Below are 18,523 nucleotides of genomic sequence, written 5' to 3'. Positions count from 1 at the left end.
TCCTTGATGAATAAATATAGACAGGGGAGAGCAGAGATTTGGTATTCATTTAAAGACATTTCATTTTTAACAGCAGTGAAGGAAAGTGAAACTAAACTACAGATTTAGCAGAAGCCATTACTGAGCTCAGAACAGACGGAGACAGAATGGCATCTGCATCTTCTCTCCTGGAAGAGGAGCTCTCCTGTCCTGTGTGCTCTGAAATCTTCAGGGATCCTGTTGTCCTGAGTTGCAGTCACAGCTTCTGTAAGGCCTGTCTGCAGCAGTACTGGGATGAGAAGGGATCTCAGGAGTGCCCAGTTTGCAGGAGAAGATCTTCTAAGGAACATCCTCCCGTTAACCGGTCTCTGAGGAATACCTGTGAGGCGTTCTTAAAGGAGAGAAGTCAGAGAGCTGAAGCAGGATCTGAAGTGCTCTGCAGTCTGCACAGTGAGAAACTCAAACTCTTCTGTCTGGATGATCAAACACCCGTCTGTGTTGTCTGTCAAACTTCAAAAAAACATAGAACTCATATTATGCTACCAGTTCAGGAGGCTTCCGAAGATTATAAGGTAAATGTTTGAGAACAGAATTTAAATGTTCATAATGCAACAATTTCCACCTGCAAATGTTGATTAAATAAACGAAAGGAAGTCTGAAGTTGGCTGCATTTGGTCTGACTGACAAATGAAGCCGGTTTGGGTAGAACCTGTCACAGCACGTACAGTAGGCTCAAAAATTATTGGCACCCCTGACAGAAAATGAACAAACAATACTCAAAGAAATTCTAAACAATATATTTATAGACAAACTCGAAATACCAACATGTGATAAATACTGTGCTATATTAATGTTTCAATGGAACCAAAAAAAATAATTTACTGATTTAATTAAAAATCAATTTCCTCCAAATCAATGTTAAATATTATTGTAAATAACACCTACCAAAATTAAACCAGGTATTAAATTCCACTTATTTAAGTTTATAAGGAACTGTATTGAGTGATTACATCACTTCCTGTTTCACTAGGGTATAAAAATGAGGTAACACACATGCAATATTCCCTTTGTCATCCAACACCATGAAGAAAACAAAAGAATTGGCCGTTCAAAAGAGGCAGATGGTCATAGACCTTCAAAAACGTGGTAATGGCAACAGGAAAATTCACAAACGACTGAATATACCACTGAGCACTGTCAGAGCAATTATAAAAAAGTTCAAAAGATATGGAACTATTGAAAATCTCATGGGTAGAGGACGCAACTGCATCTTGCCCCCCAGAATACTGAGGAGAATGGTGAGAGAAGCAACAAAATCCCCAAGGATCACAATGAAAGAATTGCAGGCCTTGGTGGCATCTTGGGGTCACCAGATTTCAAAAAGCACCATCAGACGCCACCTCCATAACCACAGCCTCATTGGAAGGGTTGCCAGAAGAAAGCCTTTTCTGACCACAAGATGAGACCAAAATTGAACGTTTTGGTGAGATACAGCATCGGTATGTTTGGCGTAGGAACAGAGATGCATACAAGGAGAAGCACCTCATACCCACAGTGAAATATGGTGGTGGGTCAGTCATGTTTTGGGGCTGTTTTAATTCCAGAGTTCCAGGGGCACTGGTTAGGATTGATGGCAGAATGAATTCCAGCAAGTATCAGGCAATTTTGGCTGAAAATCTGGTTCTCTCTGCCAGAAGTCTGGGACTTGGTCGTAGGTGGACTTTCCAACAAGACAATGACCCAAAACACACCTCAAGAGCCACACAGAAATGGTTCCGTGACAACAAAATCAACGTTCTGCAATGGCCATCTCAGTCACCAGACCTCAATCCAATCGAAAACCTGTGGGCTGAGTTGAAGAGGTCAGTTGATAAACACAAACCCAAGAACGTGAAGGATCTTGAAAGGATATGCAAAGAGGAATGGTCCAAAATCCCTCCAAATGTGTTCCTTAATCTTGTCAAAAATTACAGGAAGAGACTCCATGCTGTTATCCTTGCCAGAGGTGGTTGCACTAAGTACTAGGTGAAGGGTGCCAATAATTCTGAAACCTTGATTTATTTTTTATTAAATGATTGTTATGATTTTGGTTTCCATTGAAACATTAATAAAGTACAGTATTTGGCACATGTTGGTGTATTACCTTTCTCTATAATTATATTATTATTTTTTTTTTAAGCCTTGTTTGTGCATTGCTGGTGAGGGGTGCCAATAATTCTTGAGCCCACTGTACATCATACCTCACACAACGTACTTTAAACAACAAAGACCTACATGGCAGAGTTGCCAGAAAGAAAAACCTGATGCCTTCTGGCACAATGTGCTTTTTGGCCACCATCAAAGAAGGTATGTTTGGAGAAAAAAGGGTGAAGCCTTTGTAGAGAAGAACACCTTGCCAACTGTGAAGCATGGAGGTGGATCCGTTATGCTTTGGGGTTGTGTGGCAGCTGGGGGCACAGGACATTGTGTGGGTGGAAGGAAGAATGGATTCCACCAAATACAAATAAATTTGAGAGGCTAAAGTTCAGGAGTAAGTCCAGACATTGAAGTTGAAGAGAGGTTGGGTGTTCCAGCAATATAATGATCCAAAGCATACCTCAAAATCAACCTCAAAGAAAGACGGATGAAGGATTTGGAACAGCTACCACAGTCCCCAGACTGTGGAGAGATCTCAAACATGCTGTACATGCAAGGAGGCCGAAGAATATTTCTGAGCGAGAGGTGTTCTGCCAGGAATAATGGGGAAAAATTCCAAAAGCAAGAATTTAGAGACTATTAACTGGCTACAAGAAGCATTTACCACCTGTTGCCCGAGAAGTACTAACTGACAGGGTTCCCAAACTGTGCACAGGGCCTTTTTCTTTTCTTTATTATTTTGAAACTGTAAAAAATGTAAATAAAAAGTCTTACTTTAAAATGTGAAGAAATTGCTTCAGTTCACTTAGATATTCATTGTAAAAGGCCTTTTGAGCAGGGGGCCCCAAAACTTCTGTACCTGGCATGCCCTGACATAGAGGCAGTGCACTGATATGTGTCTCAGTGAGCACAGTGTTTCTACACAAGATGTGACCTGAGTCTCCATTCTGGCTCTCCTCTGTCTGGGCAGGGGCTGTTGTGCTGTCTGTGTAGGCAGACTGTGGGTCTGGTTCCTCAGTAAAGTGTGGACTCTGTCATTTCTTTCCAGGAGGAACTCAGGACTGCACTAGCTCCACTGCAGAAGAAGCTAGAAGCCTTTAATGCAGTGAAACTAGTCTGTGATCAAACAGCAGAGCACATCAAGGTACTGTACTGAGGCCTTTAAATCACAGTGTTGAAAATGCAGCACTGGATTGTGCTGAAATGATGGTGAATAATGTTTATTCCAGAGCCAGGCCCAGCACACAGAGAGACAGATAAAGATGGAGTTTGAGAAACTTCAGCAGTACCTAAAAGAGGAAGAGGCAGCCAGGATCACTGCACTGAGGGAGGAAGAGGAGCAGAAGAGTCAGATGATGAAGAAGAAGATTGAGAAGATGACAGAAGAGATATCAACCCTTTCAGAACAGATCAGAGCCATAGAACAGGAGCTGGGAGCTGAAGACATCTCATTCCTGCAGGTAAGACCTGTTCACTCTGTGTCTGTAGGACTCTATACAAACTGCTGTTAATGCTCGCAAACATTGATACAAAATCATTGTTACAGTATTCTCTAAAGCACCATTTCATGTAAACTAGCAAATATCATCAAATCTCTTCAAGGTTTTATCAATTATGTGAATTGTAGTATCCTTTTATCATCAACCTGCTACACCCACACTAAAGCAGCTCATCACACACACTCTGTACACATGTATAACCATGTTAAAGCAGCTCATCACACACACTCTGTACACATGTATAACCATGTTAAAGCAGCTCATCACACACACTCTGTACACACGTATAACCATGTTCAGCACTCTGAATACTGAACACAAGTGGTATTGTGTGCTAGAACCCTCACTTAACCTACATATAACATATATTTTATGTGATTTAAATTCATGATTATTAAGAATGACAAATATCAATGAAAAGGAAGGAATTGTTAAATCTGGGAAGTCGCATGTTCCATATTATATGTTCCATATAATAAAACCAAATGAAACCAAGTTGGTTTCCTCTTTAATATGGAACTGCATCTAGCAATGTAGATTTCAACTGTCCAGTGTCAACAGTGATTTGAATTGAATGTTACAGACTGCATTCAAAAGGATATTCTGGCAGGGCCCTGCCCTGGTTCTGGTGTCTCTTCAGAGACTGCAGGAGGTCAGCAGGTCAGGCCCAAAGACTGCAGGCCTGGGTTAGGGTATCAGTGTGGCTCTGATGTCAGAGGACATCAGCATTCTTACAAGCAATATAATATTGATAATATTGCCCCATCCAATCACCCTCTTCCTCTGAAGGCCTGAATCTGAACACAACATATCTTACATCACATCTAAAGCATGTTCAGTAGTCTACAATCAGATATGTGGTTTCTAACACAGTATTAATGGACTGAGTATGGACTATAGTGAGAATAATTCACTCTCCTTATTTCAGAGCTACAAGGACACACAAATCAGGTAAGCAAACTCTATCCTCTCTCATCAGGTCCTGTGAGTGTGTGTCTCTCAGTGGGGCTGTGAGTGTTTGTCTCTCAGTGGGGTCAGGCTGTGAGTGTGTGTCTCTCAGTGGGGCTGTGAGTGTGTGTTTCTCATCAGGTCCTGTGAGTGTGTATCTCTCAGTGGGGCTGTGAGTGTGTGTCTCTCAGTGGAGCTGTGAGTGTGTGTCTCTCAGTGGGGCTGTGAGTGTGTGTCTCTCAGTGGGGCTGTGAGTGTGTGTCTCTCAGTGGAGCTGTGAGTGTGTGTTTCTCAGTGGGGCTGTGCGTGTGTGTCTCTCAGTGGGGCTGTGAGTGTGTGTCTCTCAGTGGGGCTGTGAGTGTTTGTCTCTCAGTGGAGCTGTGAGTGTGTGTTTCTCAGAGGGGCTGTGAGTGTGTGTCTCTCAGTGGGGCTGTGTGTGTGTGTCTCTCAGTGGGGCTGTGAGTGTGTGTCTCTCAGTGGGACTGTGTGGCAGAACGCTGGGAGGGATGGAGCCATTTTCTTACAGAATTAAGATCGGATGTTGCTGCTGATAATCTCCTATGGTAATGAAGCCACGCCCACAGCACAAGTGACTCCTGAATATTATTGCAGAGCCCAGTGCACCCTGGGGGATCCAGAGAAGGTCTCAGGAGCGCTGATTGATGTGGCCAAGCACCTGGGCAATGTGAAGTACAGAGTGTGGGAGAAGATGCTGGGGACTGTTCAATACAGTGAGTACTAGGGGCAGGGAGCTCCACATTGTCACTGTACAGGGGGAATCTTCAGCATCCTTTCCACAAACTGATGAAGCCAGTCAGAGTCATATTGGTCCTGTCTGTGTAAGAGCCCTGGAGTGAAGAGACTGAGCACCAGTCCTTAATCTCACTGATGCTCATAATAAAATGCTGCTTTAAGAGTGATACTGTATTTAAGGGGAAGGACAGGAGCTTCACAAACACTGACAGGCTTTGCTCCCTCTTACAGGGATTATACAATGTGTGACTTATGAAATATTATCCTTTAGTTATGGTGCTTCTCTCACACATGTATGAGGCTATAATGTTGTTCTTGTGAAACCCAAAATATATCATTAGGAGCCTGTTAGAACGATTCTCGGGAAAAGGGCTCATCTGGGCTGGTGAATTTGTTTTACGGCAATAATATTCTGGTCCAGAAGGACAATGCACAAGACAATGGTCATACAGATCTTTATAGTATTTTTAAAACTCGTCATGGGAAGGAGGGGCTGTTGATACTGGCTCAATGCCAGCAGCCCCCACTGTAACTCAGAGTTTTACTGATAACTTACTCAGTGTCTGACATGGTGAGTTTATTTTCAATACGCATTACCCAGGAGGGAATTTACCTCCAAATACCACTTACACCTCTCCCTCATCAGTAGGTCCAGCTAAATTCCTGAAGAATGACTCATTGCCATGGGAATGGCACAGGGCATAGGGTTAGTCATATGTAATTAATACAGGCATTTAACTGTCATTCATTTTCACTGATCATACATCATACATTTGAACAATCAAGTTCTATAGGTTTAATACAAACCGCCGTTGTTAGTACCTTCTTTTTCTTTAATATATATGTTTGACTCTCGGCCTGAAAGCAGAGTTTGAGCAGGGAGGGGGAACCTAGCCCAGCTTTCTGGACAAGATGTGTCCTGTTCTTCTGCACACATATGTGTAAATGCACACTTAAATGTGAAATAAACATATTTTGTAATAAATGATAAATAACAAAACACTTAAAGGAATAATATGTAGGTTAAACGTTTTCTTTTCGCACTTTAAAGATATATGGTAATTAGCCCAACGGTTTTATTAAGTCCTTTATTCAGCCCATTGTGTCTGACGGTTTCCCTTTGTGCAGATCAGTGCTGACGTCTCATTCTCTGTCCCTTCAGCTCCTGTGACTCTGGACCCAAACACAGCATATCCCAAACTCTCACTGTCTGAGGATCTTACCAGTGTGAGACGCAGTGATGAGAGACAGCAGGTTCCTGATAATCCAGAGAGATTTGATTGGTTGTGGGTGCTGGGCTCTGAGGGATTCAGCTCAGGGAGACACTGCTGGGATGTAGAAGTGGGGGGTGATGAGGGCTGGGTGGTGGGTGTGGTTAAAGAGTCCATCAGCAGGAAAGGGGGTGTGACTCTGAGCCCAACAGGAGGAGTGTGGGGTATACAGCAGTACTGGAGTGGGGAATACGCAGCCATGACCTTCCCACATACACGCCTCACTGTGCAGAGGGACCTCCAGAGGGTCAGAGTGCAGCTGGACTGGGACAGGGGGGAGGTGTCGTTCTCTGACCCCCGTAACAACACTCCTCTCTACACTTTTAAACACTCCTTCACTGAGAGACTGTTTCCATTCTTTAGACCATCGACCCACGGGATGCAGATCTGTCCACTGAAGGTGTCTGTGAGTGTAAAATAGCACTGTGGGATTGTGCTGACATAACAGGGCTGCATTTCATCACATATGAACATGTTTAATATACAATTTGTCAGAAACAAATGGCACATCAAAAACAAAATATTGTTAATTCTTTGAAATGTTAATGCAAACATTCTGTAGAGGGGAGAGGGGAGAGAGAGGAGAGAGAGGAGAGGGGAGAGAGGGGGAGGGAAGAGAGGGGAGAGAGGGGGAGGGAGGAGAGGGGAGAGATGAGAGGGGAGAGAGCCCTAGTCACTCCCCTGTCTGCGTGCTGCACTATTCGGGTGGTTCCGGAAATTTCTAGGTTTCAATGATTCCTTCTCAGCCTCGCTTTTTCTTACTTCCTGCTTTTTCACTAGTTCATGTTGTAGATAGCACTAACGTACTAATAACAACTAACATAGATACTGTACAGTACTCATTATAGTAACTGTCTGTCTAACTAACAGTCCCTAGTTTTGGGTAAATTAGATTTAATCATGTAACTAACAGACTAACGTTATCTCCAGTTTAGATTCTATCGCTGATTACTTGCTTTGATTGAATGAAGTGTTTGCACCTGCCTCCCGTTATCAGTACGTCTCTTAACTCTGTGCAATTGTCCACTCCCTAATCCGGAGCAGTTTGTGTTACATGTGGGTCTGTGTGTATCCGGTCCACGTTTTCGTTTCCCCTTGTTATTGTATTACAACCCAATTATGTTCCTCACCTGTTGTTTATTTGTTCAGCCCTCCTCACTCCCATGCCCCACCTAGTATGTCACTTCCCTTCATGTATTTAAACCCGTCTCTGCTAGAAACTTTGTCAGAATATTGGTCATATTTCTTTTGCTGATTCCTTGTAAGCCTGATTTATTGAGATTCCTGAAGACACCCCTTTGCCTGTTTTTCGAGTTTGCCTTGCCCCTTTGATTTGTTTGAACATCTGATTATTTGGTTTTTGATATTCATTTTCTGCTTTTGTCAACTTTGTTTTTGCCCAGCCCTTTTGAACCTCAGCCCTCTGATTTCCTGGATTTTGACCCGTTTTTGTTTACTACTTTCCTTTTTGCATCTCGATTTGGTACCGTGTCTTGTGATCTCTTGGCTTGTGACTTGGACTGTAATAAAGACAATGTTTTTGGATACTCCTTGGTCTTCATTTGGGTCTCTGGGACGATACGTAACAGGGATGTTTCGAAACATGAACTGTATTATGCACATTAAATAGTATGTTCATGACATCACGAGCCAGCTCTCGTCAGCCTGTTGAATTCACAAAGGAGACAGGTCTGGAGTAAGGTAAAGGTGCTAAATGTGAGGTATGGGAAAGCCTCACTTTATGGATACTGTGTCCACAGTGGCAGAGTACTGATGAACCCCTATACCTCCCATTACCCCCAATGTAGAGCAAATTCTCCACCACTTTCCTGGGGTTCCTGCCACTGTTTTTCTTTTTTTTGCTTTGCCAGTCAGGGGTTCCAATAATTCTGGAGCCCACTGCACATCTACTATGCACACTCCAATCACACTTTGGCCGCATAAACACGCACAGTATCGCACAAAGTGAAATTCTTGATGTAGCTTAATTCTGTATCCCCTACAACATGATACTCAATCCCGTATTAAAGGTACAAAAGGTAATTTCGGACTCCTAACAGTCAAGAGAGGAATTGTAGCAACAAACACGCTCAAACCACAACACTGTTTATCCCTCCCCCTTCTCTGTAAACACTGATGTTGAAACGCCATTGGCTGTGGCAATTAGAACCAATTTTTCACCAATGAGCTTGAACTGTTGTACAGTTGTACCATTTTTTGGTACAGAGTGCCGGCCCGTCAACTGCATATTTTGAAACCCAAATTTAAGGACTATAAACACAGGCAGAGGGTGAGTCAACATGTCAGTGAGCCTTTTTCAATGATAGGATTGGATTTACAATGGTCATGTAACAATGTTTTAACACAAAACTCTTGCCTATTGTACCTTTAATATTTAATATATCACCCAGCCTTACCTTCAACCTCTCTTTCCTGTGACGTCTCCTTCCCTTAGTGTTTCCCTGTTGCTTTCTGTCAACACATCAGTGACACACAACACATCAGTGACACACAACACATCAGTGACACACAACACACCAGTGACACACAACGCATCAGTGACACACAACACATCAGTGACACACACAACGTCCCAGTGGACCCATCTGTGCATCTCCCACCCCCACCCCCACCTTCCATCAGGAACCTGAAGAGTTGGGTGTTTGGCAGGATTATAGAAATGATTTCTGTGAGTTTTGTCCATGACATCTACGGTCTCTCATCTAAGTAATGTCTGCCCACTCATCCGGTGTCATCTGTGGTGGCTGGACAATCACAGATGTGTGTGCCGTCCTGTAAGAGTCAGATCACAGTGTGAGGCAGAGTAGGAGTCAGATCACAGTGTGAGGCAGAGTAGGAGTCAGATCACAGTGTGAGGCAGAGTAGGAGTCAGATCACAGTGTGAGGCAGAGTAGGAGTCAGATCACAGTGTGAGGCAGAGTAGGAGTCAGATCACAGTGTGAGGCAGAGTAGGAGTCAGATCACAGTGTGAGGCAGAGTAGGAGTCAGATCACAGTGTGAGGCAGAGTAGGAGTCAGATCACAGTGTGAGGCAGAGTAGGAGTCAGATCACAGTGTGAGGCAGAGTAGGAGTCAGATCACAGTGTGAGGCAGAGTAGGAGTCAGATCACAGTGTGAGGCAGAGTAGGAGTCAGATCACAGTGTGGTGCAGAGTAGGAGTCAGATCACAGTGTGAGGCAGAGTAGGAGTCAGATCACAGTGTGAGGCAGAGATGTGTTACAGATGCAAATGTTCAGGAAAGGAGGAACAGGAATGTACGCAACAGAAGACAATTTTCTTTTGAGTAAAAGACAAAAGTGATACAAAATGAAAGTGTGTTAATTGAGGATATCTGGGGAGTTAGGTGCAACACTCATGTTGGTGGCAGTCTTCAGTCATAGGCATACACACATGCATGCGGTACACCAAAGGACAGACAAATGACATTTCTGCCATGGGGCCAACAATCCGGAAAGTTCTCCCACTGGATCAATCAGGAAACAGTCTCAGGAATGTCTCTGGTGGTTCATAGGATTTCGGATTGGGGTCAGTTTCCCCTAGTATACAAACCTTCACAGTTTATGAAATTGAATGCTTACATTTCATCATTTTATAAGGTCATGTTTCAACAAGGGGGCATTTTTCTATCACAGAACAGTGACCCATGGATGACTCTTCCATGGGGGTCACTGTACCATCTTACACCAGCGTCCTCATACACAAGAGAACACCCCCAAAAAAGGGGCGGTGGCCATCTCATCAGATTGAGTCCTCGTCTCTGTGGTCACTCCGAGCACTTGGCACTGTACTTCCCTCTAGGGTCCTTCAGCACACTTGTCCCTGGTTATGGTTATGCACTCTGCTGCACATTTCTCTGGATAAGAGTGTTTGCCAAATGCCTCTAATGTAATGTAGAGTCTTGTAATGTCATGTAAAGCATTGTAAAGTAATCTAATGTACTGTCATGTAATGTAGTGTAATCTCGTACTGTACTGTAATGTAGTGTAATCTCATGTACTGTAATGTAGCGTAATCTCATGTACTGTAGTGCAATGTAGTGTAATCTCATGTACTGTACTGTAATGTAGTGTAATCTCGAACTGTACTGTAATGTAGTGTAATCTCGAACTGTACTGTAAGGTAGTGTAATGTAGTGTAATCTATTGTACTGTACTGTACTGTAGTGTACCGTAATGCTGTACTGCAGTGTAATGAGGAGGGTGGCTGAGTGAGGCCCTCATCATCTGGGCAGGTACTCTGAAGGCAGGCCGGAGTGGTTCCTCTCACGGAGGGCCTGGTCCACGGTCCGGATGTAGCCGTCGATGAGCCGCCTCATCTCCGGGGTGAAGGGGTGGAGGGGGCGCTGGCGGCCGGCTGGGCGTTTGAAGTGGCCGTCCTGGTTGATCTCGGTGCAGAGCAGCCTCTCTGGGCTCACGCTGGTGTTGAGGAAGGAGGTGAGTGTGTGCAGCGTGGGGAACAGCGCCCCCTGCAGCTCCTCGTAGTGCAGCACCAGCAGCCTGCGGCTGAAGCGCAGCCAGTCCAGCACATGGGACGCCCACCAGGGGGCGTAGCTGCCCACAAACTCCGGCCACTCTGCAGGGAGAGGCAGGCGCTCACACACACAGCCTACACAACACGCTGCAGATATGTTACACACGTGTGCACAGTGCTGCAACCACACACCCACAAGCACACGCTTCACATGCAAACCGGATGGAACACACATCAAACTGGAGACTTACACACACTATCACACTATCACACTCACACACACTCACACACTCTCACACACACTCACACACTCACACACTCACACACTCACACACACACTCTCACTCACACACACACTCTCACACACACAAACACACACTCACACACTCACACACACACTCACTCACACACACACACACACTCTCACACACTCTCACACACACACACACACACACAGTACCTTGGCCCCTCCAGTGCTGCTCGGAGGCGTAGCCCATGTGACACACACACACACACACACACACACACTCAAACACTCACACACACTCACACACTCACACACTCACACACTCACACACAGTACCTTGGCCCCTCCAGTGCTGCTCGGAGGCGTAGCCCATGTGTCCTGCACACACACACTCACACACACACACACACACACACACACACTCACACTCACACACACACACACACTCTCACTCTCACACACACACACACTCACACACACACACACACTCACACACACACACACACTCACACACACACACACACACACACACACACACACAGTACCTTGGCCCCTCCAGTGCTGCTCGGAGGCGTAGCCCATGTGTCCTGCACACACACACACACACACTCACACACTCACACACTCACACACACACACACACACACACTCACACACACACACACACTCACACACACACACTCACACACTCACACACACTCACACACACTCACACACACACACACACACACACACACACACACACACACACACAGTACCTTGGCCCCTCCAGTGCTGCTCGGAGGCGTAGCCCATGTGTCCTGCACACTTGCGGTTGAACTCGGCCAGCAGGCAGCGGTACGGGTTGCGGATCAGCAGCACGGCGGCGTCGTACATCTCCATCTCGTGCCTGCCGCTCTCGTGCGTCTTCACGCAGATCGTGCGCCCGCTCTTCCAGTAGTCCTTCTCCCCTTTGAACCCTGCACGGGCCACGGGCACAAACAACGCACGGCGTGACGTCTCAGCGCAGCGTTACTGTTTTAATCACTTACAAACAGCTCAAGCTAGGTTTTGAAACACCTGGTGGCTAGTCGACCAGTTCAGACCAGCTCCATACTCAACATGGTTTGACCAGCTCAAGCTAGGTTTTGAAATGGCTGGTTGAAAGGGTCAACATCTAATGCAGTTTGTTTCAACTGATGTAGAACACTTTCAAAATACAATCAAAATTGGCTTTGACAATTATAATAAAAACTTAATAACTAATACAAATCTTTATTGCAACAGCTCTGGACAGAACAACCCAGAACAGGTCTCCCCCATCCATGGTCAGGGTCGGGGGTGTTTTACTGTAGCATTTGCGCAGCAGTGAATCTGCCAGTCAGAAGTACATCAACATTTGTGCACAGCAGCATGATAACAATTAGCATGTATAAACACGTCAAGTTTGTGTAAGGTTTTTCACCTGCCTATGTTCAGCCCCTTGTGGTATTTTGTACTTTAATCTAGCAATTTTGAATTTGAATTGGTCTCAGGACTGCAGTTCCTGACCTTATTACTGAAAGACTTGGCCTATCTACCTTGTGTACATGACTTATGTTCATGGCTTTACAGCCAATCTTGTGTGACTTGTACCTTATCCGACCTGTTCTGTAGTTTGTTCGATGGCCTTGGTATGCTGAATAAAATGCCATGTAATGCACTGTATTGTGCAGTGAGGTAATGTGGTGTGATGGGATGTAATGTAAATGTAACCTTTGTTGTAGAGCGAGCCCTCGAAGTAGAAGCTCCCGGTGTAGTACCCCGTTGCCAGCTCCACCAGGTGGCGGACCCAGGTGTTCCCTGCCCCCGGGAAGCTCGACAGCGCCACCAGCTGTCTGGACTTCTCCTGAAGGAACTTCCTGTCCATGCACCTGGAGTCTGAGAGAGAACCCACCTGGAGTCTGAGAGAGAACCCACCTGGAGTCTGAGAGGGAACCCACCTGGAGTCTGAAAGAGAACCCACCTGGAGTCTGAGAGAGAACCCATCTGGAGTCTGAAAGAGAACCCACCTGGAGTCTGAGAGAGAACCCATCTGGAGTCTGAGAGAGAACCCATCTGTTGTCTGAGAGGGAACCCACCTGGAGTCTGAAAGAGAACCCACCTGGAGTCTGAGAGAGAACCCATCTGGAGTCTGAGAGAGAACCCATCTGGAGTCTGAGAGAGAACCCATCTGGAGTCTGAGAGAGAACCCACCTGGAGTCTAAGAGAGAACCCACCTGTAGTCTGAAACAGAACCCACCTGGAGTCTGAGAGAGAACCCATCTGGAGTCTGAGAGAGAACCCATCTGGAGTCTGAGAGAGAACCCATCTGGAGTCTGAGAGAGAACCCATCTGGAGTCTGAGAGAGAACTCACCTGGAGTCTGAGAGAGAACCCACCTGGAGTCTGAGAGAGAACCCACCTGGAGTCTGAGAGAGAACCCACCTGGAGTCTGAGAGAGAACCCACCTGGAGTCTGAGAGAGAACCCACTGGCCCGTGGTGACTGGCCCTGTACACTAGGCCCCTCTCAGGACCAGATGTACTCAGGAAACATTCACTTCGCAGTACAGGGACTCCTTTGTGCTATTCTACTGCTTCTATTCATGCAGTCAAATACAATAAAGGCCCATGTTTACAATTTTGTGGTAGGCAACACATGTCATGATATACGGTATGCTCACATGTCAAGCTTACAAGACACTGAGAAATGAGTATGGAAGTACCACAACAAAAACAAAAGTTAAATTTACAGATAGGTAGCCAAGCGGTCAACAGGGTATAGCTACTGCTTTGGGCTGTATTGCAGCATAGGAACAAACCACTGACAGAGACTGAAGACTTTGGAGTAGGACATTGCATACAATGTTCATTCTTTATTACATTACATTACATTACATTAAAGGCACTTAGCATCCAGAGCAGGGTACAAGGAAGTGCAAATCAAACCCAGGCACAAGTACATTCAGGACCCCAGAGGAAAGTACAGTTCCGAGTCCCAGCGTGACATACAGATACAACTTGAACCCTTGAAGAGTACAACAACTTACCAACTAGCATTCTTCTCGATAAGTCTATGATTGTCACGTTTCATGTTTGTCATGTCATGTTTTATGTTTAGTCATTGTCTTAGTTACGTTATTGTCATGTCACATATTATGTTAGTCTAGCCTCACCACGTTTTTATGTTTTATTTCTTGTTACGTTTCATTGTCATGTCATGTTATGTTTCATGTTTAGTTCTTGTTACCATTTATTTCTTAATGTTGCCATGTCATGTTATATAGTTTATTGTCATTGTTTTGCAAATGTTATGTCACAATTTATGTTCCATGTTATGTTGTACTGTTCATTGATTTAGCATACACTTTTTCGTGTCTTTCTGCAAACCTTGCATTCCTGCTTTCTCTCTCTCCCTTTCTGTCACTCACACCCTAATTGTTTCAATTTCCCTTGTCTATTTACTAAATCTACTAATGCTAGATCAGGATTGGGTAATACTAACATACTAATCATGATTATCATCATAATTATTACTAACAATTACTAATTACCTCGTTAACTTGTCAATCCTCCACACCTGATTTCCATTCTCTTGCTGCTCTCAAGCTAATTGTCTACACCTGTCTACACCTGCATAAAAGCTCAGTTTCATGTCATGTCTGTGCGAAATTGTTTGCCTCCTGTTTGTCAGTGCATTCTTTTGAGCGGTTATACCAAGCCATTTTCTACTCGTTACGAGCCAAGCCTGTTTACCGACCAAAGATTATTGACATCTGTTTTGTTGACCATTGCTTGCCTGTACCACGTCTTTGCCTGCTGTTTTTTTTGTACTTTTGCCCCGCGGAGCAGACTTCGGTCTTGACTCTTGCACCGTCATTGACCCTGAGCCAGCATACCGTCTGCCTGTACTTCTGCCCCGCTGACAGCTTTCCTGGCTACCGGACTTTTTGCATGGTGTACCGACTACAAGACTGCCTTCTCCCTCGGTACAGCGCTTTGGTTTTCTGGCTGGATATTTACGTGTATGAACATTGCTTGTTTTTGACTACGCTCTCTGGATATTCCCCAAATAAAGCCCTGATGGGACTTTACTACACTACTGTTTCTGAGTCGTGCATTCTGGGTCCAAACCCCCCACGCACCCGTCTCAATGATGAATCTATAAGTCTATGATAAAGCGAGCAGTAGGCTATGAGATGTGAGAACACATGACTCTCTGACCGTACTGACAGGGCCCCGGCCCCGGTTTCAGGCCCACGCTCACCTTGCACAGGTGTCTGGTACACCTGGCAGAACTCTGCGGGGTTGCTGCCGTTGGCCGCGATGCAGAGCGAGTCTTGGGCCGGCTCCTGGAGGGAGAACGCAGCGGTGGCGTAGCCACAGAAACAGTCCGGCGTCTGGAGAACGGCCAGCGGGAGCTCCTGGAGGAACCAAAACCAAAGAAGAAGAGACGAGATGCAACACCAGCGTGAGACCGGAGAATAATATGGACCAAGTGCCTGTGACATCACCCACTGATTACCCCCGGGCTGATTACTGATTACCCCCAGGCTGATTACTGATTACCCCCGGGCTGATCACTGATTACCCCCGGGCTGATTACTGATTACCCCCGGGCTGATTACTGATTACCCCCCGGCTGATTACTGATTACCCACGGGCTGATTACTGATCACCCACGGGCTGATTACTGATTACCCCCGGGCTGATTACTGATTACCCCCGGGCTGATTACTGATTACCCACAGGCTGATTACTGATTACCCCCGGGCTGATTACTGATTACCCATGGGCTGATTACTGATTACGCCCGGGCTGATTACTGATTACCCCCGGGCTGATCACTGATTACCCCCGGGCTGATTACTGATTACCCACGGGCTGATTACTGATTACCCCCGGGCTGATTACTGATTACCCCCGGGCTGATTACTGATTACCCCCGGGCTGATTACTGATTACCCCCGGGCTGATTACTGATTACCCACAGGCTGATTACTGATTACCCCCGGGCTGATTACTGATTACCCCCGGGCTGATTACTGATTACCCCCGGGCTGATTACTGATTACCCCCGGGCTGATTACTGATTACCCCCGGGCTGATTACTGATTACCCCCGGGCTGATTACTGATCACACTGCTCTGCTGCAGTGACTGCAGGAGCCACAAGCACAGCACCTGGGGACTTGAGTCAGATAAGGGACATGCTAAATTTTATCTGCACAAATCATCAGTTAAATTATTACAGATATGTTATCTTTAGCTTACATTTACATGACCTCAACCCACATGATCTGACGGTAGCTGGAGTTTACAGTATAGCCAGTTTAATAGACTGTATGGGATCCCTGAGCATCGTCAGAAGCCCTCGGTGTTTTAAAAATCCAAACTGCTTTGCTACCGTACTGTTAAATGTAGCAATCTCTATTTCTCTCTCACCCCACCCTGAACACTGCCTGCTGACTGTCATCCCAGAGACCAACATGCCTGAAGCGCATCAAATATCATTCCCAACTCTCAATTTATAATAATAATAATATATCTTATTATTATTATGATTATTATTAGCAGTAGTAACTACTATTATTAATACTATTAGTAATAGTAATAATAGTAATAGTAATAATACTATTATTATTAGCAGATACTATTAATATATACTATTAGATACTACTATTACAGATACTATTATTTGATACTATTAATATATGTGGATTATTACGAATACCGAATAACAAATTGAATGCAACATTCATTCATTCATCCATCCATCCATCCATCCATCCATCCATCCATTACCTGAACCCGCTTATCCTGAACAGGGTCGCAGTGGGGCTGGAGCCTATCCCAGCATACATTGGGCGAAAGGCAGGAATACACCCTGGACAGGTCGCCAGTCCATCACAGGGCACACACACCATTCACTCACACACTCATACCTATGGGCAATTTAGACTCTCCAATCAGCCTAACCTGCCTGTCTTTGGACTGTGGGAGGAAACCAGAGTACCCGGAGGAAACCCACGTAAACACGGGGAGAACATGCAAACTCCGCACAGAGAGGCCCTGGCCGACGGGGATTCGAACCCAGGACCTCCTTGCTGTGAGGCGGCAGTGCTACCCACTGCACCATCCGTATCTTGAATGCAACATAATTAAATAAAGGAATAAATGAATAAATAAATAAGTGCATCTCCTCAAAGAATCTGGAGAGCAGGGCTGGTGTGAAACTGCTGTCAGATCAGCCACTCAGACCTCAGTGGCACAATGCTGCCCCCTGCAGGAAGTGATGTCACTGATAAACAAGTTTGTCAAACAGGAAGAGAGAAGTACAGTTTCTCACACACAGACGCTTTAGATACAGGGGGGACCTACAATTTCATTGTATATTTTTCAGAAGTTAAAGAGTTTTTAAAGATGTTCCTTGATGTATTGTAAGTACAATGGTGTGTGTGTGTGTTATGTGTTGAGTGTAATAAATACACCAGTGGAGTCACTCCAGAGTGCTGCTCTTTTTACCCCTCTTCTGAGAGGACATCAGGCTTCACCACCGGGGAGAGAGGGAGGGAGAGAGAGAGGGAGAGAGGGAGAGAGGGAGAGAGAGGGGGAGAGAGGGGAGAGAGGGAGAGGGGGAGAGGGAGGGAGAGAGGGGAGAGAGGGAGAGGGGGAGAGGGAGGGAGAGAGGGGAGAGAGGGAGAGGGGGAGAAAGGGAGAGGGACAGAGGGAGAGGGGGAGAGGGAGGGAGACGGGGAGAGAGGGAGAGGGAGTGAGGGAGGGAGAGGAGAGAGAGGGAGAGAGGGAGAGGGAGGGAGAGAGGGGAGAGAGGGGGAGGGAGAGAGAGAGGAGGGAGGGGGAGGGGGGGAGGGAGAGGAAGAGGGGGAGAGAGAGGGAGGGAGAGGGAGAGGGCGAGGAAGAGGGGGAGAGAGGGAGAGGGAGGGAGGGAGAGAGAGAGGAAGAAGAAGAGGGGGAGGGCAACATTCATACACACACTCTCAGACCAACAGCGATTGGCTGCCATGCAAGGCACCAACCAGCTCATCAGGAGCATTAAGGGGTTAGGCGTCTTGCTCAGGGGCACTGTGACATACCCAGGGAGGGATCAAACCGGCAACCCTCCGACTGCCAGATGACTGAGTCTGAGTCAATGAGACGACTGCTCTTACCGCCTGAGCCAATGAGACGACTGCTCTTACCGCCT

The 18,523-nt window shown here is 45.9% G+C and overlaps 2 protein-coding genes across 2 annotated transcripts; one reads left to right on the top strand and one right to left on the bottom strand.

Moving 5' to 3' along the window:
• The first annotated feature begins 2,297 nt into the window (after positions 1 to 2,297).
• On the top strand, positions 2,298 to 7,149 carry LOC133107598 (E3 ubiquitin-protein ligase TRIM35-like). Its single transcript, XM_061216584.1, has 6 exons — positions 2,298 to 2,325; positions 3,168 to 3,259; positions 3,345 to 3,575; positions 4,543 to 4,565; positions 5,175 to 5,293; positions 6,478 to 7,149. Exons 1-6 carry the CDS (start codon positions 2,298 to 2,300, stop codon positions 7,005 to 7,007), a joined length of 1,023 nt encoding a protein of 340 aa, XP_061072568.1. The 3' UTR covers positions 7,008 to 7,149.
• A 3,676-nt stretch (positions 7,150 to 10,825) lies between these two features.
• LOC133108753 (sialate:O-sulfotransferase 1-like) lies at positions 10,826 to 17,458 on the bottom strand. The gene is made up of 5 exons (XM_061218476.1): positions 17,357 to 17,458; positions 15,588 to 15,744; positions 13,058 to 13,222; positions 12,082 to 12,282; positions 10,826 to 11,178 (listed from the first exon to the last, which is right to left on the bottom strand). The coding sequence occupies exons 1-5, from the start codon at positions 17,456 to 17,458 to the stop codon at positions 10,826 to 10,828; spliced, it is 978 nt and encodes a 325-aa protein (XP_061074460.1).
• Positions 17,459 to 18,523: the final 1,065 nt, after the last annotated feature.

The sequence above is a fragment of the Conger conger genome, chromosome 13 (genome assembly GCF_963514075.1).
Source record: "Conger conger chromosome 13, fConCon1.1, whole genome shotgun sequence".
In the NCBI taxonomy this organism is placed as follows: Eukaryota; Metazoa; Chordata; class Actinopteri; order Anguilliformes; family Congridae; genus Conger; species Conger conger.
Note: the sequence above shows the minus strand (reverse complement) of the source record. Positions and strands in the feature narration are given on the sequence as shown.